This window comes from Vanellus vanellus (assembly GCF_965231255.1).
Source record: "Vanellus vanellus genome assembly, chromosome: 12".
NCBI classification, from domain to species: Eukaryota; Metazoa; Chordata; class Aves; order Charadriiformes; family Charadriidae; genus Vanellus; species Vanellus vanellus.
Window position 1 is genome coordinate 22,704,424 of NC_138917.1, and position 25,873 is coordinate 22,730,296.

The following is a 25,873-nucleotide window of genomic DNA, read 5'->3' on the forward strand; positions in this document are numbered from 1 at the left end:
GGGCCGCTGTGATTAAAACCCATCACCACCCCTGCTTGTTATTCACATCAGCACAAAAGCTATTGAGGCGCCGTCCACGCCGGCGTGCGGGGAACAAACAAACGCGTTGTCCTCTGCTTTCAACAACCAACCCACCTCTTTCCCTTACAGCCGAAGCGAGCTTGAACCTGGCGGACGCTGGCAGAGAGCTCCCAACACGGCCGGGCTGAAAGAAAAAGGCTGACCTGGGTTACCCACGTGAGCCTTCTCGCCCAGCTGAACCGCACCGAGGAGGGGGGGAGCCAGCACTCCGTAGGCAGAGCAGCTTTCAGGGTCGATTTTCGATAATCGGAGCGGAACCCCCTGAATTTTACTCTACCCGTGATGGCAGCGCACGCCGCTGTCAAGCAGTCACCAAAACCTGCACCGCAAACAACCTACCAAGACCAATTTTTTATGCTGGCTTTTCACTTGTTTTTACATTAAAATACACGGTGTCCTGGTCCTAAACCACGACACACGGCAAAGGTGTTTCTGACCCATTTTCCTGTTGGACACTAGTTCTTTTAAAGTATTTCTATTATATTCAGGTTTCTAAGTTTTTGCGGTTCCCCCCCAAGTATTTTTTTAAATCAGATTTTAGAAGTCTGTAGCTTTCAGCAGTGCATCCTCCCCCAGATACATGTGTACTCCTACGACGACTGGCCATGCAGATCATAGAATGGTTTAGGTTGGAAAGGACCTCGAAGATCATCAAGTTCCAACACCCCTGCCATAGGCAGGGACACCTCCCACTGGCCCAGGTTGCCCAAGGCCACTTCCAGCCTGGCCTTGAACACCTCCAGGGATGGGGCCTCATTCCCCCTCATTTTATCACTACATGCCCCAGTAAAAAGTCCTTCCCCAGCTCTCCTGTAGGCCCCCTTTAGGGACTGGAAGGCCGCGTTAAGATCTCCCCGGAGTCTTCTCTTCTCCAGGCTGAACAGCCCCAACTCTCTCAGCCTCTCCTCATAGGAGAGGTGCTCCAGCCCTTGGATCATCCTCGTGGCTCTCCTCTGGACATGCTCCAGCAGGTCCATGTCCTTCTTATGTTGGGGACTCCAGAGCTGGATGCAGTACTCCAGGTGGGGTCTCACGAGAGTGGAGTACAGGGGCAGAATCACCTCCTTTTACCTGCTGGCCACACTTCTTCTGATGCAGCCCAGGATGGGCTGCGATCGCACATTGCTGGCTCATGTTGAGCTTCTCGTCAATCAGCACACCCAGGTCCTTCTCCTCAGGCCTGCTCTCCAGCCATTCCCTGCCCAGCCTGTATTTGTGCTTGGGATTGCCCAGACCCAGATGTAGGACCTTGCACTTGGCCTTGTTGAACTGCATGAGGTTGGCTTGGGCCCACCTCTCCAGCCTGTCCAGGTCCCTCTGGATGGCATCTCTCCCCTCCAGTGTGTCTACCTCACCACAGAGATTGGTATCATTGGCAAACTTGCTGAGGGGGCACTCGACCCCACTGTCCATGTCACCGACAAAGACGAACAGCACAGGCCCCAGTACCGACCCCTGAGGAACACCACTCGTCACTGCTCTCCACTTGGACATCAAGCCGTTGACCGCAACTCTTTGAGTGCGACTGTCCAGCCAGTTCTTTATCCACCGAGTGGTCCGTTTGTCGAATCCATGTCTCTTCAATTTAGAGACCAGGATATCGTGTGGGACAGTGTCAAACGCTCTGCACAAGTCCAGGTAGATTACATCAGTTGGTCTTCCCTTGTCCACTGCCGCTGTAACCCCTTCGTAGAAGGCCACCAAGTTTGTCAGGCATGACTTGCCCTTGGTGAAGCCAGCTGGCTGTCACCAATCACCTCCTTGTTTTCTACGTGCCTCAGCAGAGTTTCCAGGAGGATCTGCTCCATGATCTTGCCAGGCACAGAGTAAGACTGACTGGCCTGTAGTTCCCTGGGTCTTCCTTGTTTCCCTTTTTGAAAATAGGGGTTATAGATACCGTTTTTTATATATATATATATATATATATATATATATATATATAAATACATATATGTATTATAGATACTGTTCCTCGAGATGTTGCAAAAACCACCCCTGACCTGAACAGGCAGAATTTTTTTGATATAAACGAGTTTGTTCAGGATGTTAATTGCATGCATCAGGACAAGTCCTTCTTCCCTGCAGAACTTACGTGAGACACAATGCTCACAACAGCTGCTTTCCAATCTATAGACACACCTGGCCATACCACCGCCCGGAATTGCGTACGTGTCCTTATCTAGACACGTCTCCACTCTGTGTGCACTGACTGCTGCTATTTGCAATCCCATTGAAGACATCCAGACCATTAAAAACCATTAACAAGAAAGCCAATCTGGACGCAGATGGCACCCAGGTATCAAGAATATGATCAGCAAAGGCTTGCTTGTTTTGGGTTTTTTCTCTCCACAAAAATGCTTCAATCTAACACGTATGTACGGTGGTGGAGGCAGAACACATCTCCCCATCTTCTACCCTTTTTCAGAGTAGCTGCATTTTAAAATTCAGATGTCTCTGGTGGTAGACAAGTGACATGCTGTCAAAGTTTTTAAAAATAAATTAATTGAGGGTCCCCAAGTACTCTCTGCATTGCACCTTTCACACATTCTCGCTAACACAGCTGTTTTGTCTAATTTAGGAGGTTCCCGCGTGACTTCAGAAAACAGAAAGTGTCACCTCCGAAGGAGCAGCTTGGGGACATCACGTGGTGAATCAGCCTAGGACGGCGCCAGGGCTCCACTACCGACAGGCTGGCACAGTCCCGGCCATCCTTCTGCCCACGAGCAGTTGCAAAGAGGTGATCAAAACCAACCCGTTCAAAAGAGCTGGAACGAAAAGTTTCCCATGAAAAGATGTAATGTGCTGAAGTCTGCGCAGGACAGATTCCCAAGCATTCAGCATTAATTTGTTGATGCGGGGAGGAGGTATAAAGGAAGGATGAAAAGAGGAAAATACAACAGCCCTTTAATAATCCACAGCATTACAAGTATGTGCAGCCATCTGGTGTTGTGAACTTCTATAACCCAGCTTCCCAAATGGAAATAGCCAGCCGATTTTCCCCGTACAAGCACCGGGTATTCAGCGAGAATAACGCAGTAAAATTACAGCAGCTACAAAAACAATAAACCACAAAGCTTTTCTCTACAGCCAGGGAGGGCTCTTCTAACTGTAATGCCCGGGGAAATAACTGGCACGTTAAATCGGGGTAATACTGCATTTTAGCTTGGATTGCTTCACATCCATCTCTGAAAAAGTGTTAAAGTTAGACACAGAGGACTTGAACCACTACCTTGGCTGAGAAACTGTGTCTTGAGGAAGCTGAGGGTCAAGAGACCTGGACTCTGAAGGATACAGGTGAAGAGACGAGAGCACCGAGCACGGACTGCTGGAGACTGCCATGAAAAGGGCAAGCAGGGGAAAAAGTCAGAAATTTCCAAAGGTATTGCTATAGCACCAGTTCACAACAGCATCAGGAGAAACTAACCTGGGAAATACCATCTGGGTATCCTGACATCTTCAGTGCTTTTATTCTCAAAAGGAAAATTCAAATTTGATCTGAATGACCTTCTCTCATTCTGAATTATTATCTTAAGAGATGTATTGGCTGAGAATTGGAACCGAAGCTAATACGTGTTTCTATGCACCAATTCAGAGTAACAGTTTAACTAAGGAATGGCAGTCCCTCACAGGGAGGAAGAATCTTCCCCAGGGAGGAATAATGTCTTTTATCATGCCGATTAGTGCAGCGGGGGGGGGGGGCGAACAGATAAGCTTATAGCCTTCCACATACACCACCACCCCCCTCCTGCAGGCTCCAAGCTGTCGATGCACAAGCCCTGGGAGCTTACAAGAGAACGAACAAGGGGGAGTAAATCCTAAGACAGTCTTAGCTGTTAGTCCAGCCGTGCCCCGCTCCCGGGCTGACACCAGCTCTCCTCGGCTGCTCGGGGCAGCACGAGGCTCTTTTAACCTCCACGAGCCCAAGGACCAAGTGCAGCACGCAGATGAGGAGCCGTGCTGAAAACATCAGCCGTGCCCAGGTTCCGGCAGAAGAGCAGCACCTGCCCCGCTTGCCCGTCCTTTCTTCCTTATAGTCACCGATTAATTTCATCGGAATCCAATCCAGGCACGGGTCAGAGGAGGTGGAAAGCCCCTTCTTCTGTCCAAACGTTTCCTAAAATCCCAGGTTTAGGTATCTAAGTGCTTCCTAAGTTAGGCCGTTATGGCCCAACCTAATGACATTCCTGTTTCTCCCCCAGAAAGCGCTGTTATGGGTAGGCGAGGTGGATACAAACTACTGCTGCTTTGAAAATTTTAAAGTTCATAAAACATCAGGAGACACTAAAAGTAGGTTTCCTTGGCCGAATACAGCTCAGTCCTGGGTGACCAGTTTATAGTTGTCTTTCCTAGCGCTATTTGGGAAGTTAGAATCCAGAGCAGGACAAGCGTCCTGGACCCCACTCCACCATGGTTCTCCTTAATATCTTCTCTGCCTCTTTCAGAATCCAAACTATTCAGTGAAGGAGAGAGAAATCCTGCTGAACAACAAAGTATGTCATTGAAACTGCACCAAATTGCATAAACCCAAGCAGGAAACATTAAAGTAGCAAGGACAACTCAAACACCCCTAGCTTACGCATACCTAATTCTGCAGCTATAATCTTGTATCCATGTGATCCCCCCCCCGTTATATCCCACCCTGTTGTTTCCTACATTGTGGTGTTTTTTTTTTCTCCAAAAAGATCAAATTTTTCAGTTTGCTATGTGGAGTTATACTAATTACTGCTGAGCCTGGCCATCCCTCAGCTGAAGAAGGATGTGGAGAAGATCCAGGTGAGGGCTGCCAAGGTGGCCAGGGGTCTGTGGCACATGACCTGCAAGAAGGGGTGGAAGGAGCTGGGCTCGTTCAGTCTGGCAAAGAGAAGTCTAAGGGCAATGTAACAGCACATTCCATTTATTTGAAAGTAGTTCGAAGGATTACAGAGCCACACAGCAGGTCCAAATGATACAACAAGGGGCAACAAGGAGAAGCTGCACCTTGGCAGGTTCCTATCAGGAAATACCGGGGGGGGGAAATCACTGGAAAGGTGATGCAGCCCTGGAAGAGGTCATCAGGGAGGTGGGAGATCTCCACCCACACGCTTAATAGGGACGAGCGTGCCACGAGTGGTCCAGAAATAAACCCATGCTTATCAGCTCTCCAGGTAAGTCTGGATTGATATTTAATTACCTTTTCAGCAGCAAGGGTGTGAATTTAGTTCTCTCTCCTACTGAGCCACAGAGTCTTATAAAATTCATAGCGACTTCAGGCCTTTGCATTCTCCACACTGCTCAAAATTGGGCTGAAACAGACCCTAGAAGTTAAACAGTTAATTGTGGGAGACTGAAAGACAGATAGCACAGTTCCATAAATTTTGCCTCCTTGGGAAATCAAGGTAAAAAACAGGGCTGCGATGGACATCCAGGGATCATCCGATCCATCTCACGGTCCCCAAAGGATCCACCGCAGATGCATCACTCCTGACAGATGACCGCCAAACTCGTTCTTCCAGACAGCTTCAGCAATCCTCCGGGAAACTTTCTTTTTTAGGAGCGGGAGACACTAGTGTTGTAAAAGGTCTAATGTGAATCTTTCTAAGTGCAATTTAAGGCTCGTGTTTGACAATCTGGAAAAGACATTATTCCTTCTCCTCTTCAAGGCAGCCTTGCGCATATTTGCAAACTGCTATGACAACACCTTCTTTAGGCCAAACGGCCAAAAATGTTTCAGTCTTCTGGAGACTGTGGTTTGGTTTTTGACTCACCATTGTTTTTGTTGATCTTCTGTCAAGTCTCTCTGCTTGGCCGGCGGTGTTTTTGAAGTTCGCTGCCCAGAAGTGTCAGAGCTTCAGCTTGGCACGCTGCATCAGCCGCTAAATGCAGCGGGATGACACCACACGCAGCCTTTCCTCTTCATACACCCCGGTATGTCCATCTTCCTCCACGAGCACGATACTGCCCTCTCGCATAATAGCTGGTGATTCATAGACAGATCCCTTCCTGAGAAGCCAACACCTCCTAATCTTCTGTTCTTCGCCTATTTTTGTGCACTGTTACTCTTATTTTAAAAAAAAAAATAAATTGCACCTGCTCAAATTTGTTAGGGCCATCTGGAATTCCGTGCACTTTGCAGCCCTTCCAATTCAACGTCTTCTGCAAATACAATGAACGCACCCTCCTTCCCACGGCTGGGTTAGTCAATAAAGCCCCAAATACCACCGGATCTTTGGCAATTTCTAGAGAACCACACACACAACATATTCTTCTTTGTTGACGGTAAGTAAACGCCGATTTTAACACAATCGGTTTGGGAAACACAAGATTTGGTCCCCACGCTCTGCTTCACCCGTGGCAGATTTTGAAAGCCCCATACAGCGCTGTACAGCTTGCTGGCTTCTGTCCCCAGAAAGACCAGAGAATATTATTTCCCCAGCTTTTAGGCAAAGAAGTTTTGCTCAGCAGAAAGGGCAGATGAGGACAAAATGATTTGTAGCGGCAAGTGGAAGACCACATTTTTTCTTAGTGCCAAAGCCCCTCTCCCACAGTACTTCTCCCCTCCTGACACCGAAGATACCGGCTGATGCAGAGGACACGCGAGACATCGCTGCTTGTCCAAAGCCAGAGAGAGGAGAATGCTCCCCGCTTCCAGAAGACGAGGAACACTTCAAATCCTGCCTCTCCTTTGCCCGCAGACGTGGGTAATTCACCATCTGTGTTTGTTAAGCACGGTTATGGCACTTACTCATTGGATTTACCCATATTGTCTATTTGGGAGCTCCACGAGCCTGGCACGCATTCAGCGTCCACAGAAGGGTTCCAAAGCAAGGCCAGCAGTGCTTCAGCGCATTTCCAAGCAGGGATTTTTCAGAGACCATGCAACACCTTCATGAAGTAGCTAAAGATACCTCCAGTGCCAGATCCATCCTCGCTAAGCCCCTGGGCCAAACACTGGAGGTACAGGAACTCCTACCAATTTTGGAAGATGAACATGCCATGAAGTGATTTTACATTCTCACCCAAGAGCCAAGCTAGTTTTTCCTCAATTTTGCAATCTCAGCCTCTTAAACAAAAAGGCAGCTTAAGAATGCCACCAAGAATTCCTGAAGCTTGTAAAGCTAAAAGCGAATGAAAAATAAAATACGGAGGACTAAGAGGAAAGAGATAAGAAACTGTAACTTCGGCATTCCTATCAGCGTCTGATATCACCATATATAAAGCCTTTTGAGTCATCCCAGCTATAAAGAGAAACCTTTCTTATGTCTGAGCTACATAACCATTCTCAAAGTGATCAGACTGTGAAAGAATCCCTTAGAAATTATTCTTCAGAACATGGACAAAGGTAGGAAACATGCAAATACTTTCCTTCTCAGCCAGCTCGATTCTACCTTTTGTTAGGGATGAAATCAAACTCTTTGGTTAATCACTCCAAGTGCCTGAAATGCTGGGTGCATTTGATGCGTAGGCTGTATTGTGCTGATGGAAGTTCACGAGCTATAGACACACAGCCAGGCACATATCCACACCAGTAGTTAGGCGCACGCTGCATTAACAGCGGGTATCTCTTAACAGCCACCACCAGAACCTTCTGCCTCTCCTCCACTTGCCTGCGTGCCTCCCATTTCACCAATCAACACTAATCTGGTGTATTAGTAAAAGCTCAGTTTTCAGGAAAATCCATAAAAGCATCCACTTAAATAACAAACGTATCGGAAAACCTGCCTGGGATGGAGCTCTCAGCTCTCACTCGGGGCAGCGGGAGGGCGAAGCAGCAGGGCGCTGAGAAGAGCCAGCCCTGAAGCTCATCCTCCAAAAGAGAGAACTCAGATGCACCCCTGTTGGTTTGAGCCGCCCCTTCCAGCTCAAAACAACTAACCCGCTTCCCTTGCTTCTACCAGCCCCAAAGCTTCAACTGCAATCTTGTCAGATTTAGGGATTTGAGGGATTAGGTAAAGAGACTACCAAGAAAAACTCTGGGCTTAGGAAGCATCTTTTTAGCCATCCAACTCAGTACCAACACAAGCTCCCCAAAACAGTTTTTACAGCCGAAAAGAGATTTTAACTATATGAAATCAAAATCTTGACTTCCTACCCGTGCCACATATGCTGGTTAACTCCTCCTTTGTCTCATCCCGGGGCAGGAGCACACCGCATCTGCTAGGGAAGTCCCAAATTCTGCTCAGAGATTGAAACCTGAGCCAACTTTCAACAGCAGGTTGTTCCAAATATATCGAGTCCAACCGCCTCTCACTAAGGCAGGGTCAGTTACGGGCCACAAAATGATTTGCAACGAGGTGCACGTTTCCAGCCCTTCTTGGAAAGCTCAGCTTTGATTAAAGTTTTAATAAAACTAGCTTTAACCCAGCAGCAGAGGACAGGCACTGGATCTACAGCCAGGGGACAGCTCTTCAAAACCTCAAAGCCTGGTGGTGCTCAGATGGGATGTGGGAAGATCATAGAACGGTTTAAGTTAGAAGGGACCTTGAAGATCATCTAGTTCCAACCCCCCTGCCCTGAGCAGGGACATCTCCCACCAGCCCAGGTTGCTCCAAGCCCCGTCCAACCTGGCCTTGAACACCTCCAGGGATGGGGCAGCCACAGCTTCTCTGGGCAACATGTTCCAGTGTCTTACTACCCTCAAAGTAAAAAATTTCTTCCTAATATCTCATTTAAATCTACCTTCTCCCAGCTTGAAGCCATTCCCCCTCCTCCTATCACTACATGCCCTTGGAAAAAGTCCCTCCCCAGCTCTCCTGGAGCCCCTTTAGGCAATGGAAGGCCCCTATAAGTTCTCCCCGGAGCCTTCTCTTCTTCAGGCTGAACAGCCCCAACTCTCCCAGCCTGTCCTCCCAGCAGAGGTGCTCCAGCCCTCGCAGCATCTTTGTGGCCTCCTCTGTCCCCATTCCAGCAGGTCCATGTCTTTCCTATGTCGGCGGCTCCAGAGCTGGATGCAGTACTCCAGGTCGGGTCTCACCAGAGAAGAGAAGAGGGGCAGAATCCCCTCCCTTGAACTGCTGGTCACACTTCCGAGGCAACCCGGGAGGCTGTAGCTTTCTCCAGAGTGCAACACATTTACAGCACCCCCTTGAAACCTCCCTTTAAAGACGTTTTACAGGCACCAGTCAGGGCTCCCAGTGCCTCTAGTCACACTGCTGGTCTAGTTTTGTACATCCACATGATCTTCTGGAGCCATACCACTCTCAGGTCTACAGCAGACCAGGTCTAGCAAATTCAGCTGAAGTAATTTAAGATGTTAACCCCATCCACTCACCCCAGGACTCGCTGTGGCAGAGTCCCCTGTGTGTCACAGCAAGGGCAGAACAAGGCAAGTTCTTACACTCCGCTCAAGGCTTGTGCCCACCTCCAGGAGCAGCTGAACTTCAAAACACAGCTTTGCCCAAAAGCACCAGCTCCCACCCCGTGGCGACCATCCCCAGCAAAGGGGAGGAGAGGAGAGCTGTTGTATTTAGAAAGCAAAGGAATGAAATCAGCGAAAGGTAAGAGAGAAAACTGCCCAGCCCGGGTTCAGGGAACTGTACGGGAGTCAAAGACATCAGTCGCAGCTGATACTTTAAATCCTTTCTGTTAATGATGTATATTCTGCACAGAGGGAGCTTAATATTCTTTTTCTACCCTACCAATGTCCCTTTATCCCTACATCCCTAATTCTGCAGAAATTGTATTCCACCATTAACAGGATTTTATAGGGCCCAGAGATGCAAAAATGAAAGTGTAATACGTCAAATAACAGCGTTATCACAAGTCCTCTTCCCTCGGATGTGGCTCCTGCCTTCCTCCATCCTTACAATAATTACATGCTGTACACTGCGCGCCACTTCCCCAAACCCGGTCATCCACCCAAAAATCTTAACCAAACCGCACTGCTGCTGCCCTTCACCCTGTCTTGAACCTGCAGGTGCCACTGGCATGGAGCGCAGCCCCAGGGACAAGGGGCTGTATATGAAATTACTGGGAAAAAACACATTCCTCTCCTCCGCGGAGATTCACTCCCTCTTTTCTTTGTTTCTAGGGGCTTCGGGGCTTAGGCAGTCTCCTCCCTGCTCTCTTCTGCTCAACACACCACAGTAAATTGGAGCGTTACAGTGCAAACAAGTCACCACAGCGCAGCACGTGGCGTCTCCACTTCACTGTTTCGACAGATGCTTGCAGTCGCAGAAACTGCAAATCCAAACTAAGGGAAAGCCCGGCCAACTCACCTGCCGCAAGGCACCCGCTCAAAAAAATTCACTGACACGCGATCCTGTGAAATATAAAGTCTTAATGGGGTGTTGCAGTCCACAGCTGTATGGAAATGAAAGATGTACGCAGAGAAAGATCACCCCTCTCCTTGCTCACCCTGCCCTCGGATTTGGAGCGATCCTCACAGCTGAGTCGCAACATAAGCTGAAGAACACAGTAAAAAGGCAAAAGGAACAATTCAGAGAAAGGTCCTTGCGACACAGCAATTCCATCGGAGGAAACAACCCTCAAAAAAAACCCTCAAGAAGCAGTGAAAGCGAAGGGGAATTGACTTTTAAATGAGTACATTGGTTTCAAAGCCCTTTTAGTGGAAAAGGTGTTTCTTTACTTGTACATAAAGTGTTTTCCAATACAGCACACTAAATTTTTGCGGGAGCAGGGGTCCCTGATACACACAGAAGATCGGAGGATTTTCCAGGTTTTAATTGAGCCTTATCACGTTGCAGAGAGCGTAAGATGTCCGTTCCTACAGCGGGAGAGCTCCGGACAAACACTTCAGCTCTCAGATACGTACGGAGCAACGCAAATGCACCTATATTCACGCCCACGAAGTCTGTGCGTTAAAAGAAAAGAAAGAGCAGAAGGTAAGAGAAGTACATTTCTACGGCCAGCCCCGGTGTTTTGTGCCAGGCTACGAGAGGCACCACTTTCATCCTGTTCGAGTGTTTCAGCTCTTCAAAGCAGAGCATAGTGCCCTTTTCAGCAGAGAGCCATCTCGCCAACACTCTTGTTGATCTACTTAAAAATCACCGCGTTCTCACAGCCGTATGAAATGCAAAAGCACATTCCTCTGTAAATTGATTTTTTTTTTTTCTCCTTTTCCAGGCAAAGGGCTCAGTGATTTATATATCAAAAAGAAAAATAAACCACAAGCAATTCTTCCTTACACAGAAAAAAATATCTCTAATTTTTAGAAAAAAAAAAAAAAATGCATGCATTTCTCTAACAGCAGGACTATTATAAAACACTTCTATCATCTAATGTGGCTCACGGGGGAAAAAAAAAAAACAGAGGAGCTGCTGTAAGTACAAAACTCTTTCTTCCCCCAAGAAGGCTAAAACATGGTCCCAGACTTGTACGATCATGCAAAACAGCATTGCAAATGTGGTTTAAAACCTTGCCTTCAGCTGCCCTGTCCCCGTTTCCCTTGTTATGCTGTATTTCACCAGCTTGGGACACTCAAACGCCAGGGAGAAGACTGAAAAATTGGCCGCCTTGCTGGTTTGAAATCTCTCCTCTCTTCTGGCACGAAGATGAGAGGCCAAAGCGATGATCACATCTTGCAGAAGCCTCTAATGGGTTTAAAGACCGACTGGCGCAGCCAGGGAGGGCAGCACCATCCATCGGTCGGTGCCACCGGCCATGGTCCTCACCAGCGAGGGGTCCCCCTGCACCCGGAGCCTCCCAGGCACTGAGCCAACAGAGAACTTCCCGTAGAAGAAGGTGGCTTCCCAAGGAGCATCTCTTTGAGCAAAGGGCAGCACAGGGCACTGTGCAAAGGTAATTCTCCAATAAATGGCAGGCAGACACTGGCTTTCTTGGCCTCTTTTAGTTACATGACTTATTTTAATTTTTTTTATTATTTTTTTTTTTAAATGCAGGAGATAAAGGACCAATGGGAACATTAGAGGGCAGTGGTGCTTCTCTGATGCTGGCAATATTTTTTTTTTAATCTGCTTTGAATGTTTTCCACGAGACACACTCCAGTCCAAATTCAGGGTACTGCCCACCTTAAACAGCAGGAAATCCCCAGAGGGAGAGTTTTCCCCCTTTCACAGCAGTTGCTACTCTATAACCGATTTAATTAGCATATAACATATTACACAAAGCTTTATTATATAAGAAAGCAATAGTTACGAATTGCAGGAAAAAAAATTGGGACAAATTTCTGGGGCCAACAAAGCGTAAAACCATAGAATCACAGAATGGTTTAGGTTGGAAAGGACCTTGAAGATCATCGAGTTCCAACCCCCTGCCCTGGGCAGGGACACCTCCCCCCAGGTTGTCCAAGGCCATGTCCAGTCTGGCCTAAAATGGAAAATAAAAGCTAATCATTATGAAACACTTGGTTTTTTTCTAGGTTGGTGTTTTTCTTTTAAAAAGTGATTATATTTTTTGTCATCAAAACAATAACAGATGGATTTTTTTTTTAATTACATAGGCATATGTAATTAATTTTAAGTGACCAGAAGCGCAAACATGCAGGAGCCATTCCAGGACTGGCAGCCAGACAGTCCTGCTGCAGCATCAATGCAAAACTTACAGTTGTTTTAAAAAACACATCCAAAATTTGATAATGTTTGTCCTATACTGACTGACCTCTCCTGCAAAGCAATAGGGAGTGTGGAGAGACATTTTCTGTGACGTATAATTTTTTTCTCCTCTCCTACAGGAAATTAGTTTCTACACTAAAATACAAGCATGTAAAATAAAAGTTTGGTCATCTCCCCCCCCCCCCCCCCCCAGATCTCTGCTGCTACACATTTCTACCTGCAACTTTTATAGGAAGAAGGTTACCAAGTAGGTTACCAACCTTATTCTTTTTATTGCTCGTGCCTTTTTTTAGTGTACGTTTGTAATTTGTTAGGAAATCTCACTATAGCCATAATACAATCTCTGACCAGTCCCTTTGGAGAGGGACAGGTGACTCCATAACCAGTTCCCACCTGAGCCAGAAGCAGCCTGTGTTGATGCTCTACCCCATTCTCTCTCAGAAAGTTGCATAGATGCAGGAAATTAGTATTAAAAGTTGACAAGACTGTCATCCACCTCCTCCATTTCATGTCACGAGGGATTTGAGGGGTTACAAGTCCTCCACAGTCTGTTACGCAGTCTCCACGAGGAGGACAATTACACGAATACTTTGGAAACACTCTGCAGACGTACTTGGGGTAAGAACTCATCCTGTAAGCGTGCAGCAGCTGGTTTGGAATCGCTTTTCGGATTTTTATCTTGCGCTCTGTCAGGTAGCGACTAATGGCGCGGGCACGCAGTTTGGCAGTTTGTTTGCTAACGCACTGCCAGCCCTCTTCATTCTTCCTGCTTCTTTTTGCACCTCCAGGCAGGGAAAACTGCTTGGGGAGAAAGTCTTTTGTTTCTCTACTTAGGCGGAGAGTTAGTTATCACAGGAACAACCATTCACATCTACTAGGGTAATTCGTTTTTCATGTAATTAAGTGCGTTCTTCCAGCCTGATTCTATCCATAGTACTATTTGCAGAGTTTACTCAATAGCTGCATTTAACTTGGTGCTTTCAACTCCAGGCTAGGGCAGATGATCCTTACGATGCTGAATGTTTAAGAAGGGAAATAGGAAACGCTACAGACATACAAATTCTGCACATTACACCTCTCCTTTACTTTGCTCTGAAGCCCTTTGTGCTGCAAATCTCTCTTTAGCATTCCATATTTTAGTACTTGCTTCTTGGTTGCTTTTGACCAAGATTTGGAGGAGTTGTTGATAGGCAGGAGGGCAGGACTGCCACCCAGAAGAACCTCAGCTAGCTGGAGAAACAGGATCTAAGTACATCCACCAGTACTGTCAGGGCAGGTACAGAGAGGATGACACCACACCAGATGTCTTGGAGATGCTCTGTGAAAAGGCAAGCAGTGACTGTCACGGTGCAACCAGGTAAATTCTGTCTGGATTTAAAGAAAACAGTTCCTACAAGACTGGGGCAGCCCCAGGACAGGGCCCAGAGAGATGGTGACATCTCCATCCTTGTAAACTTTCAAGCTGCTAAGCAACCTCATCTAGCTCTAAACTTAGCCCTGCTCTGAAGAGGGGTTTGGACCAGAGACTTCCTGAGGTCACTTTGTGCCTAAATCTTCCTATAATTTTAAGATGAGTGGTATGCATTGCAACACTGTACTGCAAGAAGCCAGACAAATTGTTTGTTGATGCTGTCTCAACTGAAGCTTGCCAGTCTGTTGCAAAATAAAAGGCAGAACCACTTCATGAATGCCATCAAGTTCTATGTAAAGTAATCACAAACAGGCCATCTACATTTAGAAATAGGTGCTCTTTATTTGACTTAACTTCAAAAGCTGCCATCACTACCAAAATGCTGTGAAATTCTTACTTATGTTATTTTTGTGCACATCTTAGTTATTTTTCTGCATTACGACCTCCGCGTTATGCCCATGTATGTGAACAAGTCTCCAGTCTTGTCAGTTATCCTAGGAAGATGCCATCCATTGCAGGGACAGACTAACAGACCACAGCACTCCCTTTCAGCATTACAATCTTTGCTAAGAAGGAGCCACAGACCAGGTGAACCTAGGTTGCAAAGGAACCTAGGTAGAAAGCATAAATAACCCAAATCAAGAGATGGAGAAGAAGAAATCTGGGGGGGACGTGGCCAAGGAAACAAGCTATACAAAAAAAGTGCAGCAGAGATCTGCATATGCAAGAACAAAGAATCATAGAATGGTTTAGGTTGGAAGGGACCTTGAAGATCATAGAGTTCCAGCCCCCATGCCACAGGCAGGGACACCTCCCACCAGCCCACATTGCTCCAAGCCCCGTCCAACCTGGCCTTGAACACCTCCAGGGATGGGGCAGCCACAGCTTCTCTGGCCAACCTGCGCCAGGGGCTCACCACCCTCACAGTGAAAAACTTCTTCCTAATGTTCAATCTAAATCTACCTTCTCCCAGCTTGAAGCCATTCCCCCTCCTCCTATCACTACATGCCCCAGTAAAAAGTCCCTCCCCAGCTCTCCTGGAGCCCCTTTAGCTACTGGAAGGCTGCAATGAGGTCTCCCCAGAGCCTTCTCTTCTCCAGGCTGAACAACCCCAACTCTCTCAGCCTGTCCTCATAGGAGATGTGCTCCAGCCCTCGGATCATCTTTGTGGCCCTCCTCTGGACATGCTCCAACAAGTCCATGTCCTTCTTATGTCGGGGACTCCACGAGAGTGGAGTAGAGGGGCAGAATCGCCTCCCTTGACCTCACCCTAACCGAGCAAGAACGTACATGTCATGTCAGGAGAAAGGGATGCTGCAAAGATTCTGACATACATTGAGAGCCTGGCTGAAGGGTTTGCTGTGTAGATAGAGAGAAAAGGCCAGTTTTTAAATGAAGGATGAGCAAGGCTTAAAAATTAGACTTTGGTGAGGACCCAACAAGAATCCTCAGTTTGAAGGGGACATGTTTCTAAACACGCCTTCACATGAAGGGCGCTCATGTTTTTGAAACTACAGACGGGCTTATATTCCACATGAAGTCAGTGGGAAGAGGCACCGCACGCTCATGGGATCAGAAAGAATGGCTTAAAAACTTACGCATGGGGCTTTAACAGCCAGCCCCAAAACTGCTGTCACCCTTCCCCATCTGACAGTAGACGCAACAGGGGAAGAATGGGAAGACAGCATCTTGGGATGTTGTTGGGAGCAGGAAGAAAAATCAGTAAGCAAAACCCTGAACAGCAAAACTAACTGGCAAGGGGAGCTGTCAAAGAATAAAGCCATCATATTAAGGGCACGAGGATGACTAGATAGGTTCAAACCTGAATGAGTCACCAAAAAGAGAAGGGCAGAGTCACAAGCAGAATGCAATTCTCGCCACATTTTCCTTTAGAGATGTATAATGTCAAGACAGACTCATTTCTCCCAAGGAAAAAAAAAAAAAAAAACCACCACCACCAAAACAACCAACCACAACACATTTCTGCAGGAGAAAGGGAAGTTAAGCTACTTTTCTCATCTGCAAAATGCACTTTCTATTACCACTTAGTCTGTATACATTGCCTGCTTTTTCACCTACCTACAGGGGAACTCCAGCACTGGGTCGTAATTAAAGAGTTCAAGAACATTTCACAGTATCACAGTATGCTAGGGATTGGAAGGGACCTCAAAAGATCATCTAGTCCAATCCCCCTGTCGGAGCAGGAACACCTAGATGAGGTTGCACAGGAAGGCGTCCAGGCGAGTTTTGAATGTCTCCAGAGAAGGAGACTCCACAACCTCCCTGGGCAGCCTGTTCCAGTGCTCTGTCACCCTCACTGAGAAGAAGTTTCTTCTCAAATTTAAGTGGAACCTCTTGTGTTCCAGCTTGAATCCATTACCCCTTGTCCTATCATTGGTTGCTACTGAGAAAAGCCTGGCTCCATCCTCATGACATTCCCCCTTTATATATTTATAAATGCTAATAAGATCACCCCTCAGTCTCCTCTTCTCCAAACTAAAGAGACCCAGCTCCCTCAGTCTTTCCTCATAAGGGAGATGCTCCACTCCCTTAATCATCTTAGTTGCCCTACGCTGGACTCTCTCCAGCAGCTCTCTGTCCTTCTTGAACTGAGGGGCCCAGAACTGGACACAATATTCCAGATGCGGTCTCACCAGGGCAGAGTAGAGGGGAAGGAGGACCTCTCTCGATCTGCTAACCACCCCCCTTCTAATACAGCCCAGGATGCCATTGGCCTTCTTGGCCACAAGGGCACAGTGCTGGCTCATGGTCATCCTGCTGTCCACCAGGACCCCCAGGTCCCTTTCCTCTACACTGCTCTCTAACAGGTAGCTCCCCATCCTATACTGGAACCTGGGGTTGTTTCTGCCCAGATGTAGGACCCTACACTTTCCCTTGTTGTATTTCCATCTAATAGGAAATGTTTACCCTCCTCACTTTTTACATGTGTAGCCTTTCCAAAGGAGGAGTATTAATAAAATTAGCCCGTGGGAGTTGATAAGCTTCGGGATTGATTTCCCATTCTCAAACTCAGTTGAGATAATGCTGCCTCCAAACCACAAGCCAAAACCACACGGGACGCGCGGTACTTACGCCATCAACGTCCAACGGGACCACCGAATACCCCCAGCACGTAGGTAGGTGCCCCAAATGCTGCACGCACAACCTCAGAGTACTATCTGCTCTGCAGGCTGCCTATTGCTCAGCTTAGTAACTCGTAGGAGTGGACCCCCCAGCTGAGGGATGAAACGAGAGAAGGAAAGACTAGCACCTCTAACTGGACCGAAGGTTACTAGATCAAAGATCTGGCCAGTCTGGTCTGGTGTCTCCAACATCAGCCGACAGCAGATCTAGAGGGAGAACCCAAAAAAACAGTCCCTATGTCGCAATTAACACCCTCCCATACTCTCAAGCCGCAAAAGATTGTGGCTTGGCGACCTCTTTATCCATACTTAGGACTTTTTAATATCATTCTCTCCATAGATTTATCTTCCGTGATTTCATCCAGTTGCTCTTTTAATTCAGGCAAATTTCTATGGTCCACAGCAGCCTGCATCCAGGAGGTCGGCAGCCCTAATTTTCACCACCTGAAGAATTCTGTATCATCAACAACCACGTGGCTTCATTAGTTATCTTTGTCCTGATTGAAGGATCTGTTCCCTTCTGCCCAAAAGCAAACTTCACTGTTTTTTCCTTCCCCATGGAACTGACCACTTATTTCACCTTCATGCTTATCTTAAGCAAATCGCTGATCCATGGAAAGGCCACTGTCGCATTACAGCCACAAAGCTCCTTTGAGAGCCTTTGGTGAGGGACTTTATTAAACACCACTGGAAAATCTAAGCAAGCCACGCAAAACCAGATCATCTCACTGCACGTCTCCTACAGGTTTGCAATGCCCAGCTTCCTTCACAGATCAAACGTGTCTCTCCTTGCACCGCATTGATCAGTGTATCCACGAGCACCATTAGTTAGAACAAGTTTTTGGGTTTTAAACTGATGAAGAGACGTTCCCACACCGGCACCCACCAACCTTACCCATGGTGAACATCCCGCAAAAAGCTGATTCTGTTTTATAAGTAGGAAAACAGACCACAAGGGGAAATTATTTGCCCAGATCAGGTATCAAAACCAGAACAAAGCCCAGCTCAGTTTCTCAATTTATCCACAACGCGTATTATCTTCCACTTCTTCCAGCAAGTTTCCCAGGTGCGTTAAGCAACATAAAAGTATCGGTATTCAAGAGAAGGACAAGCTTTGAAACAGAACCAGAGCAAGCCTGTCTTAGCAGGGTAACGATGGTCCGATGTTCATTTCTGCGCTTTCAAATTCAAAGGAAACTGTGAATGGAATTCCAGCTTTATTCCTCAGACAACTTTTTAAGCTACAAAGAGATCCCCAGAAATCAGTTTTAACCTCAAGATTTCAATAAAAAAAAAAAGTCGCCAGATTTTCTTTTTAGTCAGTTCTAACAAAAGAAGTGAAAGAGAATGACTTTGTAGCAGGCTACATCAAACGCAGTCTCCATAGCCCAAGTAGCCCTTACTCGGAGATGCTCAGGAAAAAAAAAAAAAAAAAGCCAATTTACAAAGCCAGCTTTTCTTCATTCCTCACCCTACCCATTACTCCAAGCAGTTCAGAAAGCACAGAAGGAGATACAAGAGAGAACCAGAGCAGTGATGTCAGCAGTACCTGAATAAGCTATTATGGACACCTCTCCTATTGATCTGCTAATAGCCTCTTCAAACAGACCTCACACTCCAGGCACAGGAGAGCGGTGGTAAGAGGGTCCCTGTCAGAAAGAAATTACATTAGCTGGACACGAGCTCACTTGTTTTTCAAGAAGATGGAGCTACTTCTCAGATCAGCGTGCATCTTGGCTTTTATTCCTCTCTCAATACAGCTTTGTCCTCTCTGACCAGGTTTTGAGGCCAGACCTTTCAAAAAGTGGGACTCGGCACCAATTCCCGGCAAACTGGCAGCACTGCTGCTGCGTGACATGGTACGGCAATACAGTTCGGAAGACGGCTCCCTCCTTCCCTGCTGAAACCTGTCCCAGCTGCGCAGCACAAGCTGTCAAGCTCTGGGCACTTTACTTCGCAGGCTTCTTTTAACATTTCCTCTTCCATTTCACATCTTCAAAGTTCACATTACAGAGAAGAAAAGCAGTCCTTCCCTTTAAATCTCTGCTTCTGCACCTCCGAGAGAGACACTTTCTGCAACACAGTCAAGTATTCTGCTCATTCTTGTTCCAAATAAACCAGGACTTATGGCTCCTGCCGTTTCCATTAGTCTGATGAACTTATCAACAGCCTCATTTCTGACACCTTCCCCGCTTCTTCCGGTGTAACACAAAAAAAAGAAAAGCAATTTTCTGTGAACACTGGAAATTTGGAAGCGTTTAAAAGTCCAGAAGACGGCTTTAAGAAAGCTGGCAAGGTTGTGGGAAACATGCCAGACACCTCTAAATCTCTGGCTTGCTTTGTTTCCACCTAGAATTTATTCACAGAGTGGGCACTCTGTTACTGCCTCTCCTGCCAATACTCGGCTGCAGTCAAACACGCCTGCAATTTAGGGGTATAGGCTTAATTACACTGGTAAATTAAAGCATCCATTTTCCCTGGCTCTGAAAGAACAGAAAACATCTGGGCAAAATATACAGGCTATTGGCCGACACATATTTGCTTTCCAAGCGGTAAAACATTTACGGCTTTCCAAAACAACCACTCATGTCACACACAGTATCCGTAACAGCCTCCTGAAGTATGAGATTTGTGGTGGGATAACAAGTAAAACGCTTCAGGCTTGTGCACTGACACCTTCAAAATATATAGTCTAATGCTTTCTCGGTGGCACACGTGCTACCGTTGCGTATACAACCTACAAGCACCCAGTGGCCCTAGTCGCAATGAAGTCACAAAATTTCTCAAAATAATTCAGTTCTGACGCAAGGACCAGAGGACATAAAATTAAATTACCCCAGGGACCGCTCAAACCAGTTGTTCTCTCCTCACTCTCCCTATGGCTGTACTGTTTGGTCAGAGGCCTCCCTCAAACATTAATTTTTTTTTTGGAGGAAGGGCCCTAGTCTGTTGACTCGGTCTTCAAAGGGAAGCCAGCCCATACCTTTGATTATTCACGCTGCCCTTCTTCACGTGCTTTTTAATTCTGTCTAAATCCAAATTTAATAATTTTTCAGGGGGAAACAGAACTGCACTCAACATTCAAGTGCAGGTGGATGACAGGCATGGCACAGCAAGGACACCTGCAATAGTAACGCTAATTCCTAATATCAATTGGCTTCTGATCACAAGTATCAGGATGACGTTTAGAAGCGTTTAACTTCAAATTGTTTCTTCTGAAGGGCAAGCATCACCTCCAGCACCCACCACCATTTACAGAAAATTCAGACCGCCCGTCTTCCCATAGGACCACTTCAAGTCTGTCCGCCCCAAACATCAGTCAATTTATCATGCGGTCTCTCCCTACTCCCTCAGCTTTGTTTATAACCTCAACAGCTCAGTACCACCAGCACCATTTATTGGGTGTCAAACCTCTAGCCCACCACTTGCTTCTACGACTCCAGAATTACCACATTTCACAATAACGGGCAGAACCTGTCCTGGACAGCATGTTAAACTTCAGTAACAAATCTGCAAAAATGCAAAAAATAGCAATTGACAAAGTTGAGGGACAGTCACAAAATTCAATGTCAGTAAATACTCATGCACCGAGGGGTGGAGACATTAGAGGGAATGGACTAAATTATATATACACCATGACATCCCCAAGTCAGCTGTTAACACTCAGGAAACCTCTTGGAGTCACAGTGGACCACTCTACATCATCGGCCAAATGCTCAGAGGTGTTGAAGAAACAAATACAGTACCAGAAACCCTACAGGAAGGAGTAGGGAACAACCAGAGAGACCTTTTTATGCCAAGACACAAAGCCACGGTGCTCACATATCACCCCGTCTCAAATATTAGAAGTAGCGTAGAGAAGGGTAGCTTTCACCAAAAAAAAAAAAAAAAAAATAAAAAGCCACAACAAAAACACCCCTACTACACCACTTCTTCAAAATAAAAGAAGTTGAAGGGGAGGAGAAGAATGAATGGCCAATGGAGCAAGCTAAAAAGGACCAAACCTGAGTTTGGCCAATGAATTGGCTTTCTAAAAGCTCTAAAATCTGCTGTCTAGAGGCCAAAATCCAAGCTGAGCCAAGCCAGCACCTACCTACTGCTGGAATGAGAAACTATGAGGAGGTGCGCGCACTTGAAATGAGTCCTGCTACACAACAAACGGAGTGAACTGGCCTTTTCTCTTGAGAAAAATAATTTCTAACCTACTTACTACCACTGGTTAGAAGGCAAACTAAGTAACGGGGCATCGCCTTTCAGCGTGACCCAGCAGATGTTACACACTGCTGGTAATTAATCTATTTCTGCATTAGGATAACCTGACTGCATTCTGAAAACTCTGCAACTGGTCAACAAATCATATTAAGGCAGCAAATTAACAAAAGAAGCGAAGGCTGCCAAAGTCAGCTGAAGCTTGGAGTTCAGGGAAGCAGCTGATAGAATACTTTTGGCAAGAAACTAATCGAGTACTGCAATTTCTAAAGGAAGTAACACGCTTGGTCCAGAAAGTGCTAAATTTGGGGGTTTACAGCTCGTCACATTTGTGTCTCCTCTGTGCACCAGGAGATCTTCTGAGGAACGTTCACAGGAAGAATAAAAAGATTCACAAAGCTGTCAAATCCGGACGCTCCTCAGTGGCCTCCTATGCAGATGCCAATATTCCTCAGATTCATTTAACCTGGATATTCCGACTATTAACACAAGCTGGCCTGACAACTTTAAAGAAGAAAAGACTTACTGACACCTCTGAAACCCCTTCAGAGAATGATTATTCTTCTTTTTTAAACACAATCCTAAAGCAAGTTTTTAAGAATATTAATCTAAGATGTTAGACTCCTTCCATCCATCATTAAAATGCCAACGTACCTGTCACACCTAAAAATACAAGAACAATCATTAATTTATCCTGCTCTTTTGACAGTTATTTTACTGTCATTTCAGAATCATAAGCTTAGCCACTCACGAACGTTTTCCCAGTGGGCTTCATCTCACAAAGTCCCAGCGTTCAGGAATCTAAACGCCCTCCTCTCTTACTAAAGGAGGAGGTTATAAAAGCTTCATTATTTAGTATTTCCAGCGATGGATATAGGCAGAAATGCAACTTGCAAATCCAGATAACCCCTCTTATCTCTAAGCATGATCCTTAGTGAGGTGGTGACTACACTTGGCAACTGCGCTGGCAATCAACATCTCCCACCATGACCAGAAGGTGGTCAGCAGGAGCTGTGTCAGCCGGACACCCGGCCGTTCGACAGAGCGATGGGACTCCGGGAGGGATGGGGCACCCATCGCCTGCCTAAAATCTATCCCCCGCGGTTCTTCTTTCCATAGTTATCCAGGAAAACTATCCTTCAACCCTCGATTTTGTCACATATTAAGCTCGGAGGCAACAGAGACCAATTTCAGAAACGCTCACATCTCCAGATCTAAGGAGGAAGTGCCCCTTTGCCTGCCATAACCTTGTCTTTCAGCAAAGGTGTTTTGCAGACCACGCTTGGATTTGTACCAGAAGTCAGCCTAGGGACGTATACGCTACATTTCAAACACTCCCCCTGGGAGGAGTTTCAACAGTGAAGCTTCAAACAGCAGCTTACCACAGCTGAGGTCTCCCCAGCTAGAAACCCGCAAGCATCCCGGTTCTGTCGGTTCCCTCCGGTTCTGTTCTACAGGAAGAGACCTATTCTGTCTTTAGATACATATTTTTTTAAAGGAGCTCACTATGCTGCACTGGAAGCAGTTTTGAAAGCAGACAGAAAACAGGAAAGGATTTTAAAAGCCAGAATAGTGGGGGCGGGGGGTGGGATTTAACCCTGGTAACGTTACCACCCTGCACATGACAGCCAACTTCTGGTCATCGCAGAGACCCACCTACGGGAGAGCTTCTTGTTCAACTTTCCCTCACCGTAGCCTTTGCCACACTCACCTCGCCTGAGTAACTGTATTTTCCTTTCAAGATCTGCCGATATAAGCGGGTGCGGTTGTCATCTTCAAAGGGCATAGTGCCGCTCAGGAGAATGTACGAGATAACACCCAGCGCCCACATGTCCACAGAGTTCGTGTACGGCTTCCTGACCAGGATCTCGGGAGCGATGTACTCCGGGGTCCCACACGTGGTTTTCATCAGGCAGTCATCTCCCTTCTTCCGAGCACTTGCCAGTCCAAAATCCGTAATCATGATTTTGGAGTCTGTTCCCGGATGGTAGTACAACAGATTCTCTGGTTTTAAGTCCCGGTGCGTTATACCCAGCGTATGCAAGTACTTCACCCCATCTAACACCATCTGCAGCACACGCGTAGCGTCTCGCTCCGTGAAGGAACCTTTAGCGATGATTCGATCAAACAGTTCTCCTCCGGTCGCCAATTCCATCACCATGTACACACGGTCCTGGGTCTCAAACACCTCAATAAGCTGGATGATATTGGTGTGCCGAACCCGCCGTAGCACACTAAGCTCCGACTCGCACACTTCCCTCCCCTCCCGGTATTTGGTCTCTATCATCTTGATTGCGTAGGGCTGCTTGGTAGCTTTGTGCTCCACCCGGACAACGCGGCTAAAACTCCCCCTCCCAATCAGGGCTTTAATGTCATATTTGGCTGTCACTCGGGGGTCAAATTTGGCACGGTATTTAGCCACTTTGTTCTTGCGGGGTTCAGGCTGGCCCACGTGGGCAGGCAGGTGGTTCCCAGGATAGGGGTTAGCGTGACGCGGAGGTGAGGGAGAGCCAGCTTTGATGACAGTCCCACAGTCATCTTTGATGAAATGCTTGTATATGTCATTGTGGCCTGTGTAAGGCTCGACTTTTTTAACCAGGTCTAGCTGCACATCTTTGGGGGGCTCGGGAAGCACTTTGCTGGTCCCACAGCCCATCACTGAATGGTGTTAATTCCCTATCAAGGCATTTTCCCAGGGCAGCATCAGCAGCAACCACATTCGGGGCAATTCCCACATTTGAACCTTAGGAAAAGAACGAAAAGAAACAAATAAATAGGAATCAGTGTAGCAAGGTTTCAAACGGGGAGAAAAAAAAAAAAAAAAAAACAACAAAACCCAAAAACAAGCGGTTCAGGTCTTAACAGAGCCACGCTACCGCAAACTAAGAATTTGGGATTTTCACTATACTATACTACAGAGCACGCACAGTTCTTCACTGCTTTCACCACAACCTAGTGAAGATAATGCCTATAAAAACACAGCCACGGTCAGAACAGATATCTGTGGAAATCAGACAGTATCCCTTTTTATTAAGCATAGTTTGTTTAATGCTCCCAGCTGAGCACTAAATCACAGAGCCACAGAATGGCTGAGGTTGGAAGAGACCTCTGGACGTCCAGCACAAATTGCTTAGTAAAAATGATATTAAGGAAAGAGTTGAGTATTTTCCTCAATTTTATTTGATCTGCTCAACTTCGTAAGACAGCGGCCACTCCCAATCTTATAGTTTTGAAATTTCTCGCCAGAAACTCCACGAAGCATCTCAGCAACTTCTTCATTTAATAGACCTTCCTAAGATATTCTTTATATTGAAGTTGTACCGGTGTATTAAACTTCTCACTAATGAGCTCCTGGGGACCAATGAAACCGCACAGAAGGCAGGGAACATGGAGACAGAGGCACACTGGTTTTAAGATGCACTTTAATTACCAATTAACTCACTGCATCCCCTGCAAAAAGGGAGCCCTTATCCAGCTCTTATCGCAGCTTTTCTGGCAATTCTGTTGTTCTCCAAACCCTAAGAAATCAAGATAGGCTTTGACATATTTTAACATCCTGACTCAGCTTTGCTTTCTTTTGTATCTTCAAGTACCAAGTGGCACGTCTGGTTTTCCATATGGAGCTGGGGTGTAGGAAGTGGAATTTCTACCAGCTGCTCCAGACTAGAGCAAAGGGAGGTCCTGCTCATCACACCGTATTCCAGCAGAACCAAATCAGCTGCACTTCAGCAAGTCTTTAGGTGCTGATTAAAACAGTATGACTGGCTAGGAGATAGCAGAACTGCCTGCATGCGCTCTGGCAGTTAGCCAAGCGGTTTTAAATTTCCACTCTTTGGCTCAGAGCCCATCAATATGGTGCCTTGAGCCTCCACAGAAGGCTACGGAAAAGCCGTTAGCCTTGAAATGTAATCATACAGCTTACCATCACCGAACGTATCTTCACTCATCCACCACCTCTCCAAGCAACTACTCAGCGCGAACAACAGAACAGGAACCCTGGCTGATCTTCCGGCAAGAGAATTACCTGGAGAAACAAGACAAGTTTGAGAGGGACACCCAGAAGAAGTTTAGACTCTACATCCAATCTGGAAAGAAACCAAGGCTTTAGTTACAATTCAATTTTAAAATCAGACATCAAAAAAGTAATTTCTCACCCAAGTCCTCCTGGCAGTACTGCGAAGCCAAGCACACCAACCGTGCACAAACATGGCTACACTAGGGTGCAAGCAGTAGAAATAAAAACCAACTTAATGGAAAGCTTAACTGACATTTGATTCATAGAATTGTCTAGGTTGGAAGGGACTTTAAGATCACCAAGTCCAACCATCAACCTAGCACTGACAAAACCACCACTAAATCATGTCCCTCAGCACCACATCTACCCATTTTTTAAATATCTCCAGAGATGGTGATTCCAGCAAGAATTTCAGCAAGGACTGTCCTGTACTTAGGTGTTCATTCAGATTAAAGTACTACGCCAAAGACATAAATAAAATACCATAGCTATACCTGAATAAGCC

At 46.4% G+C, this 25,873-nt stretch overlaps 1 protein-coding gene across 1 annotated transcript in view; it reads right to left on the minus strand.

The window, feature by feature from the left end:
* PSKH1 (protein serine kinase H1) overlaps nt 1–25,303 on the minus strand; it is a gene marked incomplete at its 3' end in the record, with an annotated part of 32,966 nt that extends 7,663 nt beyond the window's left edge. The window contains exons 1-2 of the mRNA XM_082489614.1: nt 25,276–25,303; nt 23,065–24,096 (exon numbers count right to left, since the gene is read on the minus strand). Of these exons, the coding sequence (XP_082345740.1) occupies nt 23,065–24,009 (945 nt within the window). The 5' untranslated portion in view covers nt 24,010–24,096; nt 25,276–25,303. The remainder of the gene's footprint in view (nt 1–23,064; nt 24,097–25,275) is intronic.
* Between the last annotated feature and the right edge of the window lie 570 nt (nt 25,304–25,873).